This window comes from Nasonia vitripennis, assembly GCF_009193385.2.
Source record: "Nasonia vitripennis strain AsymCx chromosome 3 unlocalized genomic scaffold, Nvit_psr_1.1 chr3_random0004, whole genome shotgun sequence".
Lineage (NCBI taxonomy): Eukaryota > Metazoa > Arthropoda > Insecta > Hymenoptera > Pteromalidae > Nasonia > Nasonia vitripennis.
Genome location: NW_022279623.1, coordinates 770,038 through 783,948, shown reverse-complemented (window position 1 = coordinate 783,948; position 13,911 = coordinate 770,038). Strand labels below are relative to the sequence as shown.

Genomic DNA, 13,911 nt, shown 5'->3' with positions numbered 1-13,911 from the left:
TTAAATTTGGTGAGGTGAAGAATAAGGGAGTTGATTTCTACGTCTTATGCAAATTGCCCGAGGCTAATGCAGTACGAGAGAGATTTTCGAAAATGCAAATTTTATCGAATTGGAGAATTAGCGCGCGCGCAAGCGCACACAGTTCGCCTCTAATGCAGCACGTCTTGCGCGATAACACAGTGGAGGGTTGGCCTTGTTTTACAGAATACGCGATTTGCATTTACAAGCGCAAGAAACTAATGCCGGCCGTGTCTTAAATGGGATTCCGCGGGGTAACAGATCCGATCGCGGAGCGCTGCAGAGAAATACATGTAGATCAAAACGCGTTTTCGCTCTCCCGTACGCAGGCGATGAAAATTTATACATAGGATCCGCCCGCGGGAAAACAATCGCTCTCGCGTTGGTAAAATGTTTTATTTCGCATGCCCCTCTGTGTGTGCGTATGTACGAGTTCCAAAGCCAATATTTTTCTCTCGGAAAAATATTCCGGCGCGACGTTTCGCTTCTCTCTCTCTCTCTCTCTCTCTCTCTCTCTCTCTCTCTCTCTCTCTCTCTCTCTCTCTCTCTCTCCCTCGCAGCGGCGCACATCTGCTCGCGAAGGCGTCGAGGAGATGATATTCTTTTGTCAAGGATTCGCCGCGCTCGCTTACGAAAACAGCCTTTCCATCCTGCGCGCGCGGGGAAATCGAAAAGCAAATCGCGCGAGTGTGTAATGTTCCGCGAATTTTCCTCTGATTAGTCTGTATATCGCATACGCCGTTTCTTTTTCGACTACATAGTATACAAGAATCGGCGGTAACAAAGGACTCATCGATTTCCTCTTACGAGGACTCTTTAATTTCCGCTTACTGTAGGATCCTGTCTCTATACACTCAATTCACGCAGGTGTGTGGTATAAAGAGAGTGTGTATGCGGAGTTTCTCGCGGCGCAATATAGCGCGCTATAGCGGCGGGTAACTGGAAACCTCGTCAAAGGGTTTGAAGAAAAGGAGAAAAAAGAAGAGTGGGGAGCGAATAAAATTGTTTTTGCGGCTCTGTGTGCAGTGCACTAGCGACAGGCGCGGGGCGGGGGGGGGGGGGGGGAGTGGATCTCCTCGATTTTTATGCGGCTTGATCGATAATGAGAAGAATTTAATATACACTCTTGTTGTTCTTCTTTTTGGGGCTGCAGCGCTGAAGCGACGTCTATTGTTCGTCGTCCGCAGAGTCGATGCGTATTTATAATGTTCCGAAGAGAACACAGTCGAAGGCCTTACCTTTGTTTGTCGTCGGCGCGGTGAAACTCTCTGACATGCAGAGCATTGTGTAAATACAGCACCTCGGCTAAATTGAGCTCTCTCGCGAGTACACGGCGTCAGCATATCGCGCAACCCCCCGTAAGTAAAAAGAAAGAGAGAATGAATCGCAACGCACGTACCTCCTTGACCTTCTCCCTGCGCTGGTGGGTGACGTCATCTAAGGGTGGATTGGGCTGCTTGACGACGTAGGGCCCGAGCGCCTGCGCTGCGTCTGGCTGCTCGAGCTCTAGCACGGGCTCCTCTATCGGTGGATGCCTGTGCCTCACGTTCACGACGACGTTGATCCGCGGCGTCGTGACCGACTTGAAGGCCAGCTTCTGCTGCTGGTACACGGGGTCGAGGACGATGTTGTCCTGGACCCAGGCGGGATTGATTTGCTCGTTCCGCTCCTCCGGACCGACGCCTCGGTCGACGACGCTCGTCAGGTCGCGCCTCGTCACGAACGTCCCCGTCAGCAGGACGATCAGCATGACGGACAGCAGTCCGCTGATGGCCAGGCGCTGCATCAGCCTCATCGTCGGGCTGCACTTGACGCTGTTGCTCCTCCAGCCGCTCTGATCCTCCAACTCGTCCGTTCTGCGAAGAGAAAGACGTTTGCTTTTGTAGAGGGAGATCGATTCTCCGCGTGAATTTTTCATAGGAAGCGCAAGTTTAGTGCGCCGTGCGGCGGAGGAGGGTATATTATTATACGCGCGCTCTAGGGAGCACATGCCACTATGCGCGCCCTGGAACTTCCGAGTGAATTATGCAGATACTACCGGTCACCATTAAGAGCAATCGATATTCCGTTATGTAGTAATAAGGTAAGTAGACTGTCGCTCGCTATATATAGTTTTGATGCAGTTATCGCCTGCACTGATATTACGCTGTTTTTTGAGTTGTTTTAAGCAGATAAACAAACAGCAGCGATGCTCGCGCTAATTGGGGCGCTCGATGTAATGCCCGCGCATATATCAAAATACCCGTACTCGCTATTCACCGTGATGTTTACCGAAACGTTCCGCTGCAGTTTACATGTGGCTGCTCACCTGAGCAGTGACGCGCTCGGAGTTCGCGCCTCTAATAAAAAATGACTAAATTTATTTAAACTATAAAAAATGAAATCAAGCTAAAATCGATTAGACTGAAAATAATAAAGGGATAAAAACTTATACAATTAAAAAGCAAACTAAAATAAAAACTCGTAAGTATTTAATTAGAAAATGCAAAAACTATATTTTAACAAAAACTACAAGACGAAGCTTTCAGCTCCGTGTCGCGATTCAGACTGACCCCGCAGAGTACACAGGGCGACGCTCGCCCCCGCAAAGTCCCCAAAACTCGAGTTCCCCTTCCCGGCTCTCGTCCGCCGGTTTGAATCGCCAGATGTCGATGCATCTAAATCTCGAAATTTTCCCTCCGCAAAAAGTTATAAAAAATCGGACCCGACTCCGCGCCCGGCGCTGAGTAAACACGGTGACGCGCGCGCTCTTGCGAGAAAAACCTACGCGAGGAACAGAGCGCATTTTTTTTTTTTTTTTTATATGGCATTTGGAACTCGAAAGTTCATCGCCTCATCTACGCAAGCCTTCCACGTTGCCCTATCTTGTGTCAACCCCACCCAAGATGCACCTCTCCGATCGACACCCACCCGTCCTATTTCTACTAGATCCGCTTTTACGTTGTCCTCCCATCTACGTCTAGGTCTACCTAGAGGTCGCGTTACCATCGGCCTGCCCTTCATGACACGCGCTGCCGTACGGTCGTCTCCCATTCTCGCTACGTGCCCTGCCCATCCCAATCTGCGCGATTTTATTATTCTGTTAATATTTGGTGACGCGTACAGATTGTGTAATTCATCATTGTGTAGTCTCCTCCATTCCCCGGTTTCCTCATCTTTCTTCGGCCCGTATATTTTTCGCAAGACTTAGGAACAGAGCGCATACATAAAAAAAATCTTAGCCTAAACGCACGCAAACTCGTTGTCAACCATAAATCTAACAATAACTGAAACTCCCATCCGCACGCCCGCTCGACCGAAGCGCAGAACAACGACTCCATGCTTTCACTTCATGGCAGTCGATCCGGACAACATGCTCCCAACGAGCTTCGCTTGTTTTAGCCTAATCACGTCCGCGCAGGAAAATCTCGGCTTATCCTCGCCCCGCGGTCTCTCCAATTACCGGGTGTATCCAGTCGAGGGAGAAAAAAATATTCAAGTATTCAAGTGGCCACACATACCACGAGGCCTACGCGATATTTTGCACGACGCGCCCGTACGTCGGGAACATTACAAAAATCGTCGTGTCGAGAGAATCCAAGGAAAAAAGAGCTCGTCCATCAGGAAGTGAATTATTGATCAAACGTTTCATTAGAACCCTATTTTCATCAATACAGCCCATTTGCTCTTTGCGCTTATTAGGACACACACCGTTCGCCTCCACCCCTGCGATATTTTTTCCACTCATCCCGAATTCTCAATCCCGCCCCGATGCGAATGCATAATTGAATCTTCCCGCCAAAAGTCAATACATGTATCGGTGGCATTTTTTCCTAGGCTCATGGTTTTTTCAGAGCTTTTACGAGCCGGCCCATTACGACGAGTGTGTATCCGTGGAGTGAAACTAGGCTAGAATGAATTCGTGAAAGAAGGAAAATGGAATTTCCCGAAGTGATTTTTCGTGTTTCCCTCGTACACTATTAGGTTGTAAGGCTGTGTTGATGAAACTTTTAGCCTTCCTCCCATACAGACGCACGGCGTCTCGCGTTTAGTTTACAAAAACTCGATTATCCTGCACCCCTGGAAAAAAGCAAATACAAAAAGCGAGACAACATCCGATGTATGAGAACCGGCGTTATTTATCGTGCCCGGGGCATCTGGAAAAGCAATTCTCCCCGAATATATATGCTAAATCGCGACAGAACGGAAATTCGAAAAACGGCGAATCGATTTGGATTCCGCGCAATCTGCCCTCGAGGCTTCCACGTACATACGTATACCCACAGTGGTTGTCGTCTCTGACGCGAACATCTGGGTTAAGTCGCGGCTCTCGTGTACACATGCACGGAGGGCGCGATTAAATTACGCGAACCGTCGAGTTCACGAGAGCAGAGTCGTCGTCGTCAGCGGCGGCGGCGGATTGACTAACGAGCCCCAGAAGTACAAGATTGGAAAGAAGGGTGTGTTCGAGTGTGGGGGAAAAGAAGTGCTAATCGCGCCGACGCGGTAAAGTGTTGGAGGATGAATTGTGTGCGGCGGCCTTCGAAAAAGTAGGGGGAACTTTTTGCCAAGTCTCGCGCTTTGTTGTAGGGGAGAAGCGAGTGCACTGCGTCGGCTACTCGATTACACGTACTTTTTTTCCACGGCACACAGTCTCTCGAGTGATGCATGCTCGTCGCTCGACGGAAACGCACGCGCAGCTGCTCAATTTAAGACACGAATCTCAAAAGGAAAAAAGAAAAAGCCGGGAGAAGCGCTCGTGCGATTCGGAGAGAGGGATGAAAGTGGCTTAGCGTATAGCTATGTAGAGCACGAGAGAGAGAGAGAGAGAGAGAGAGAGAGAGAGAGAGAGAGAGAGAGAGAGAGAGAGAGAGAGAGAGGCAAAATGCAGGACTTACTTGTCAACCACCTGTTGTCGCGCGCGCGCGGCTGTCGCTCAAGCACCGCGAGTCGAGTGCTCGATTATGAGTCGTCGGGATTGTTTAAGCAATGCTACCGCTACTTTCTGCCAACCCTCGAGACGTGTCCGCTGGGCCTCGATCCTCTCTCTCTTTCACCTGACGAGCATGGAAGTCCTCTACCGTTGCACTGTGGAAACACACACAAGAGAGACGCGCTCGTATTATATAATGGATTATTTTTTCATGAAAATTATTAGCGTCGAGAGATCGATATGCTCTATACGTGCGCGCGAAAGAAGCGTTTGTAACCGTGTCTTCGCATTTTTACGAAAATTGAGATAGTATACGACAGAAATCAGGAATGGAAAAAGAAAGAAAACTGTTCCGGGTCTACAGTTACTTCCTTTTATTCATCCTGCTGCAGCTTGGGCTGCTCATGCTAATGAAACTGCCAAAATACTCTTTTTTTTATCCAAACTATCTTTGATTGGCCTTGCAAACCTCCAATGCTATTTTATTCCACTATATTACAATCGAATGCGAGTAGAAAGTCGCTCGTCAAAAACAAAACTCCAAGTAGCTATACACGAATTTCCCGCGCTCGTATAATAAATGGTGACAAAACTAATTGAAACTCGTCGAATCAAGCGCGCGTCAGCCGAAAAAAAGCTCGATCCATCAAAAGAGCTGGCGCGCGAGCACATAAAGCGCAACTTTTTCCTTGTCGCGCGACGGGGGAAAGATATTTGATTTCTCCCAAAGTTGGCATCGAATAAAGTTACAGCGCGATGAAAGTTCGCGCGGCTGTGTATATAGCCGGCCGCGACCGATAAATCCACATCAGAAGTTGGCCGCCGGGAAAATTCCGCGAGACGAAAATAATTGTTTTCGCCGGGACTTAAACTTATCCCGACCTGCACCGTAGCGCACACGACTTCCGCTCGGTCGAGCGCACAGCCAATGACTCGAGAAAGGGCCAGGTATGGATAACTGTAAATCGCGAGGACATGCTCGTTAAACCTATTGCGATCCGGAGAACTGCTCCATAGACCGGTCGTTGGAACAATCGCGATGAAGATCGAACAATTCGATTCGAGGGGAGTATGGGCTACGGGAAACTTCGAGTGTGTGTGTGTGTGTGTGTGTGTGTGTGTGTGTGTGTGCGGTGTACGGCTCTGCTAATTTGGCTCGTGGAAACTCTCCGGGAAATCGTTCTAATTAAATGCAAATTGTGCGAGAGGTTATGCCTATCAGAGAGCGTCTTATTCGTTTGAGAAGGTCGTTCTTTATCCGGAATTGAATTTTCAATCAAGATTTTCCAAGAAATCGAGGAATAATAAAACTCAACTCAACGACTCCCATACATTGATACAGCGCCTCTCCACTATATAATGTGTAAGACTCCACAGCACGCAATGTGTACAGGCGAGATATCCGTTGGCCGCAAAAATGCCGGCGGTGTCCGATCCCGAAAGCAATTAGATGGCGCCACCAGCACCGCAGCGCTCGGCCGCAGCATCAGCTCTTTGTCGAATATTTCGCTCGCACCTGGCCGTCGCCAACGGCGCTCTCGTGTGTTTACACGCACACAGCTCGCCGCGACCGCAAGACACTGCATAGTAGTTGTAGTAGTAGTAGTAGTAGTAGTAAATTCCAGGATCCCGTAGCGATTACCCGGATATGGAAGTCGATATCGGGGAGAATACCGGGGAACCCTCTTGCAAGACTGCGAACAACGAGCCAAGAAAAAAACGGTAAGAATTTAACCGAGTGAAAACGGGAAGGAGCGCAGATCTCCAGGAAAGCGTAAAACTCGAGAAGAGGACAGGGACCGAGCAAATGATAATAATTAAGGGAGGTGAAAAAAAGTTTCAATCGCTCTTCCCTCTCGCTGGCTCGATCTCTTCCTCTCGTTTAATGGAAGATTCGGCCGAGAGGCGGTGCTGCTGTGCACGTCGGAATTGACGCGATGAGATTCCTAGGAATCCTGGAGACGAATTCGTTTGATCGCCGCGTCGCGATGCTTCTCTTCCGGAATGCTCGTTAATCGAGGCCCGGAGAGACGAGGCTTTCCGCCAAAGACGTTTCCATCGATCACAGCCTGTTGCGACAAATTGTATATAGTATACACGCGACTCTCGTCGAATAATTTGAAATATCAGACGTTCTGTGTTTCGCGAAATCGAAATCCGCGGATCGAGCGACGATGGATCATGATATTAATCTTCGCGCAGTGGTATAGTATAGCCGGATCATCAGTGCATAAGGTAAATTAAATTTCCGCCAGGCAAAATGCACAAAAGACGCGAAATTGATTGAACCGAGGCCTTATAAAAGTTCGCGAATGAGCGCGCGCGCGGCCGTCGATTATTAATTGTCTACGTTCTCCGAAATAATCAGCCGAAAATTTTCATTAAAATTAATAACTCGCTGCACTCTCGCTAATTGCGCGCGCAAGCGACGAGCGCATACCTCCATGCGTCCTTAAAATCAATTAACGTTCTATCGAATTCAAAATTTATTTCGCAGACGGCTTCAAACTGAAATAAAATGGCCGCTTCATCGATCGTAACATTGATAAAAACAGCAGTGCAGCCATCGAATGAAAGAAAATAATCCCCCTAAAGAGCGAGTAATCCCGAGCTCGTCGATCATTTCGATTTCGATAAAAGGAAATCGAAGGCGGGCATATCGGCTACGGACAAAGGAGCCTGCAGAGATAAGCTCGCTCTCATTACTCTCCCTCTCTCGTGTGCGTGAATTTGTCGCGGTGCGTGCGTGCATTATGCAGGTGCGCGCGATCGTAAAATCGTATCTGGGGGCTGCGCTGCTGCTGCTGCTGCTGCAGCGACGGACGAGATAAAAGAGAGACGGCGAGCGAGCGAGCGAGCGAGAGAGAGAGAGAGAGAGAGAGAGAGAGAGAGGGTGTGATGGAGGGTACAGGGCTCGAGGCGCCCGCGCGTACGTGCCGCTCTCTGCCGCATGTATATAGACTGGACGAAAGTTTAGCCGCGGAGCCCGAGAGCCGAACAAAGGGCAATTAAAAGAGTGGACTTTAAAGTAGTCATTTCGAGCTCTAAAAACTATTCTTGCCCGTCGAGCCCACTTTTTTCTATTCGCTCTCTCTCTCTCTCTCTCTCTCTCTCTCTCTCTCTCTCTCTCTCTCTCTCTGTTTTTTTCTTTGTTTCGGATTTTTATCCCGCACCGCGCTGTGAAAGGTGTTCGGGGCGATCCGATTGCGGGAGGAGAGAACGTTTAAAAGAACGCGATAAAAGATTAACTGCCGGTCTTTCGCCGTATCGGAGCGGCTCTTTGCATGAATGAAATTCGTTTGAAGCAGCAACGTTTGCATCGATCCCGGAAAGTTGAATTATTCTATGCAGTGGAAAGAATTGTTTTTAATTTCCTCCCCAAGACGGCACTTAAACTGCTGTGACCTATTTCGGTGTAAGCGATGATGACGACGAAAAACTCGTTTTAAAGTAAAACACGCGCAGCCGAAAAAATCAGCGAAGATAAACAAGTCAAACTCAGGGAGTAATTCCAAATGCTCACGGTGGTACGTATATCCCCCCCCCCCCTTCTGGCTTATATACACGATCCCGACTCGCAAGCAAAGAACTTTATTCCAGGCCATCTCGTTAAAGCGACGACGCCACAATAGATCACAAAATCGAGGAAAAAAAAACGATAAGCTCTCCCGAGGTATAAATAAAGTGCCAAACGCATTTTCATCGAGTTCCAAAACTCGTTCGCCGCCGCCCGTCGATTAGCATATTTTATATACCGCCGCGCGAGCTGCAGTTTTGTATTTTATAGCCTCGGCTGTATATATCAATAAAACAAAAGCAGCGGAGAAACAGGAGTAAAACGAAGAAGAGACTCTGTCGCTGCGAATTTTCGCACGCAAAGTTCGAGGCGGAGTGGATCGGCCCGGCAAAACTTTACGAGTGGACCGCCGCATAAACATCTGCCTCGCGCGCACGCGCGTAAAGCGTGCAAAAAAAGAGGAGGATGGCCGAGAATATTTAATGCCAGGCTTGCGGTAATAGTCGCTCTCGCGTGTTCGACTCGCGTTTGGATATACAGTACGAATACACGCTGTATAAAGTCGTTCGCGTAATTGAATGTTAACCGTTCGATATTAGTTGTCGAAGAGATTTTCGCGTGTCGGTGAGAGAGGGAGGAAATTCGCAAGATTCCGGCGGTAATCCACAGCGTTACAAGTTCGTCGGATCGGGACGCGACAAGATGTAAATGCAAGAATAATTCGACGGAGATTTGATTCACGGTCAGTTTCGGCGGTAGTGGCGACGGCGGCGGTGACGGAAACGCGGAAATCGAATCAGCTCCTTGTAACAAAGGGGGTTCGAAGTTCCTCTGCGGGAAGAGAGAGAGAGAGAGAGAGAGAGAGAGAGAGGGAGAGAGAGAGAGAGAGAGAGAGAGAGAGAGAGAGAGAGAGAGAGAGCAATCCTATTATGCTGCCCGAGAGTAGCCGCGCGCACAGCTCATACAGCATGCATGTAGCCGCCGCGATTTCGTCGTTGTCGTCGTCGCCGTCGTCGTCGTTGTCCCACACCAGAGGGGGGATTAAAGGGCGGAAAGCAGCCAGCTCGAGAACCTATATATAGCTGAGCTTGCATTTTTAATGGAGAAGGGCTTGTTGTGCGAGGGATTTGAGCTAGATCGAAGAAAAATTGATCGAGTATGGACGATGACGAGTCACGATATCGCGTGGTTTTTTGTCAGCGCCCGTGAGCTTTTTTCGTCGAGCTTTGCACTGCAACGGTGTGCGGAGAGTAGAAGTATCGATTGTTTCCTTTACTCGGACCTCTGCGTCGAAGATGAATTACGACGGGTGTGAATGACGCGCTAGTCGAGACGTGTCGTTGCGGATTAGCTTTAGGTTCAGAGAGTCGCCGCTTCGCGTGTTATTCCACTTGCGGCTTTGATTTGTTCAATTCCGAGATACACCGGTCAAAAGTCTGTTATTTCGTCAAGCACACACGCCGCGCATAACGTTGATTTATCGCCGACAGTTAACGCATGCAATCCTCCCGGGAGTTATCTTTTACCGATACTCCACGTAATGAACAGTGGCATAATTTGGTCAGTTTTAATAGCGAAATCCTTCGGGGTATTTAAAGCTCGACGTTCGTACATCAGCGATCGATAACAGTTTATACGACTTTCAAACGTGATCCACGCGACAAATAATCTAATCAGCGCCGCATTACTCTTTGATTCCGTCAGTTCCTTACCTGCGACTAGCAGATAAGATATACAGTAGGCGCAATATCTCTCGTGCGTTACCTCGACTTCAACGTCCATCTCGAACAAAAAAAGGTAAAGCTCAAATAGCGGTAACTTACACACGGGTCTTCCTTGCTGCAAGTGACTATTTCGCCGTGAAACCTTCCTGCACACCTACCGCAGGTATTTTCTCTTTCGCTCCTCCGCTTCTGGAGCTTTATATAGGTGTACATAGATATATGAAGCTTTAGACTCCCGACCACGTCCTCTGGCTGCACTGCCGGCTCATTTCTCTGTCACTTATATATCCCGCGCGCGAGTTATCCTCGCGGGTGCCATTTGCAATGCCGCCGTGGATTATACGGCTAATACACGCGCAGCCGCGACGCGCTTATCCGAATTCATCAGGCCGAAGATTAATATCAATTAGCGAAACGTAGTAGCCGGGCGCCGCTGAAGGGTATATACGACGATAATTAATAATCGATGATCGCGCGCGCAGTAGCGCGCAGGTATTGTTCTCAAGTAGAAACGGCCGGATCCGGTAAGCCGGCTAGTACACGCCGACGTCTATCCCTTACAGTTAAAACAACGAGCCGTCAGAGCCGGCAGCAGCTCGCAGTAGCCTATACATATATCCCGGCCCATACGCGGCGTACAGTAGACTCGCGCGCGGCCGCGTGTCCGGCAGCTGTCCGTCTTTGTCGAGCGGTGTATATACGTACTCTGCGCAGTGCGCTGCGCCGGACACGTGATGAATACGCGCTGCAGCCTCGGAATTAACACGCTCGCCCGCATTGTCTAAGCGTCGCCTGTACTCTTTCGCTGCAGACTCGCCGAGGAGTAGAAGCTGCGCGGGGACCGTTAGTTACATCGGCTATATGGCACGGATGCCTAGAGAGAAGCGCACCTTTCAGCGTTTAATCATTCGCGACCTGCTGTAGGTACATACGCGCAAGGCTGTGTGAGAGGGGAAAAGGAAGCTCTCGAGAATCTTTTCTCTCTCTCCTTTACGTCGGCTGATTAAGTGCCGAGGTACAGAATATATACAGCCTGCTCCTTCCGGAGGTTAACCTTTCAAGGCCGCAGCGAGAGACGAGAAAAGTAATGGCGCGGGATTATCGCGTCGAGGAGGGGGGGAGGGAGGAGGATATCTTCACTTCCGCTCTCGTTCACCCGCGATTGTTTTTCCTTTTTGTTTCTCTCGCGCGCGATAAAATAGGTATGTGCACGCACTCGTTGCTTCTTATCAGTCGCGTAAAACGCTTGAAAAGCCTGTTATATTTATACTCGCCGTTATATAACATGGGAAGCATTCTCACCGTATACGCGCAGTACGGTATAAAGTAGCTTATTTTATTGCGCGCGCGCGAGGGAGAGAGAGAGAGAGAGTGGATTTCCTCGGCGTGGAAAATTCAAGAGTTGGAAACAAAAGTTGGAAAGATAGAGAGAAGTGGAAGGGCTGTACGAGAAAGTAGCTATATATACATTAGACATCCCGGTTGCCTCGATACACAGCGCGCGAGAGTTCGCTTATCGCTCCTCGGCCTCTTCGATTACTATTCTGAATCAGTTAGTCAAAAGTTCAAAAGTTTCATCGACAAGAGAAAGCCTCTCGAGATTTTTCGCACCTGACGCGGCTGCAGCCAAGTGTAAGTAAACTTTCCTTTGCGATACGATTCGAATCGAGCATGCACAGTCGCGACGTCTCGCGGTCGTTCGTATTCATAAACTATATGCCTATACACAGCGCTTACGATAAGACGCGCGCTGCAGTCGAAAACGTAAAGCCAATGGCGCGATAAGGTAGATTTTCCAATTAGAAGCAGTAGCGCAGTAGCGCCGGTATAGGGTTGCTCTGCGAAGTAGAAATATAATCAGACGCCGAGGGGGTAAAGTGAGAGAGAGAGAGAGAGAGAGAGAGAGAGAGAGAGAGAGAGAGAGAGAGAGAGAGAGAGAGAAAGACACGGCGGTGCTTCTTTACGAGGCAACTTCCTTCCTCGCTGTACAACTCTCGACGTTATATAAATCCGCAGCCGGCGCAATTTCGGGCCGTAACTTTCGAAGTCGATAACCGCGACGCAGTCTGCACGTACACACACACACACGCAAGTTTGAGAAACGCGGCGACGAGTTGCAGCGCGAAGATAATTATAACAAAGAGCGGGAGCTGAGGAGTACATATAATTCAGCTCGATCTTTGTGAAATATTAGTTGCGTATATTGTATATAATATCCATCGCGAAAGCGACGGCCGCGTTTATTATATATATGAATGTAGGTCGTCTAAGCTTTCTTTGGTGTAAAAAAAATGTATTATACGATTGCCTGCGCGCGGAGAATTTTTGTCAAAAATAAGCCGGTGCAATTCCGGACCTCGAGTTATATGGCCGCGCACATGTGCAGCCGCGGCCGAAGAGTTTTACGAGTGTGGGTCAAGTCTGTTTCGTGTCTTTCATATGTGGCGAAGTGGCTTCGCGTAATAATAAATTGCGGAAGTCGTCGTGATGATCGCACCGGAAAACAGCGCTAGCTCGATATTAAAAAGCTCTGGTATTAAACCTCCTGGACGAGTGTTTTTTTTATTTCAACTCTTTATCTATCTAGGCCGCCTGAAATAAGGCCGCGTAAATTTCATCAAGTCGCTGCGATGCAGGAAAAACAGAGAGAGAGAGAGAGAGAGAGAGAGAGAGAGAGAGAGAGAGAGAGAGAGAGAGAGAGAGAGAGAGAGAGAAGGCACTTTCAATATAACGCTCGCGAATCGCACACACATAGAAAAAAAAAGAAAGAAGTACCGGAGAAAAAAGCTCGAGCAAACTGCCTGGAGTCGCTGACTCGAGATGATGATTGCGCCCAAGCAGTGGCGTAGCGTCAAAGCTTCCGTCTAGTCGGCTCTAAATGAGCGCCTCGAGAATCTCCCCCTCTGACGTTGTGTACCCACTTCTCTCTCTCGCTCTGTACCTCGAGCTGTAATTTAGACTAGTAATGACGTATGGGCACTCGAGCAGTGGCTTTTGGCCCCGCTCTTCGGGAGCTTTTCAGCTGTATGCGCGGCGCGGCGCGAGAATTAATAAACCAAGCTGCTTTGAAATGGGAAACAGGCTTTTTCGACGATAATAAGGCTATGATTGTTTCGCCCTTTCAGTGAAATATATACGCAACGCGAGCTTTCGGGCTAATGGACATTTTGCGACTGCGAAAATTTAACGGAAATGAACTAAGTTTCGCAGAACAATTAAAATCCCATGGAGATGAGATCGTCCACGATTAAGGCAGACGCCGGAAAAAACGTGTGAACGCGGTGTCACCCCAACGGCACGTCGCGCGTTCATCGAACCTTGACTCGCTCCGAAATGAAGAGGAAATTTCGCGCCGTTAGCATTACAACTGACTCCTCCCACGAAATCCCCCTACACAGCGTACCTGTGTCCGCTCTCAGCCAAGCGTCGTCGGCTATTGTCAAAGGAGTATCTCGTCTGGTTGACGGTCGAGATCGACCCTGCGCGGAATTCGTTTTCAAGAACAGCGCGCGCACATCTCGCTTTGAAGATTCGGAAATATCAATCATTCTAATCGGATTTGACGAAGTCCGAGCGGATCCGTATCGGCGAAAATTGTAAATTTTGGCGCGGCTGACGGGCATAGCTACGGTTTTCAAAGGTCTTTTTTGGAAAGCTGTATATGGCTGACGAGAGATTTATTGCGTGCGTTTGCAGAATTTTTTTTCTTGTTTTGTAGTTAGTTATCTTCGAGCCGAAGA

At 48.8% G+C, this 13,911-nt stretch overlaps 1 protein-coding gene across 3 annotated transcripts in view; it reads right to left on the bottom strand.

Moving 5' to 3' along the window:
* The window catches only part of LOC100119928 (alpha mannosidase I), a 273,587-nt gene that overhangs the window by 49,363 nt on the left and 210,313 nt on the right, over positions 1-13,911 (bottom strand). The window contains exons 2-3 of one of the 3 annotated variants that reach the window (XM_003424266.3): positions 4,896-5,085; positions 1,418-1,874 (exon numbers count right to left, since the gene is read on the bottom strand). The exons of 1 other annotated variant lie outside the window; for it this stretch is intronic. In XM_003424266.3, coding sequence (XP_003424314.1) covers positions 1,418-1,813 — 396 coding nt within the window. In that variant the 5' untranslated portion in view covers positions 1,814-1,874; positions 4,896-5,085. The remainder of the gene's footprint in view (positions 1-1,417; positions 1,875-4,895; positions 5,086-13,911) is intronic. One more of the 3 variants, XM_003424267.3, reaches the window with a different exon arrangement.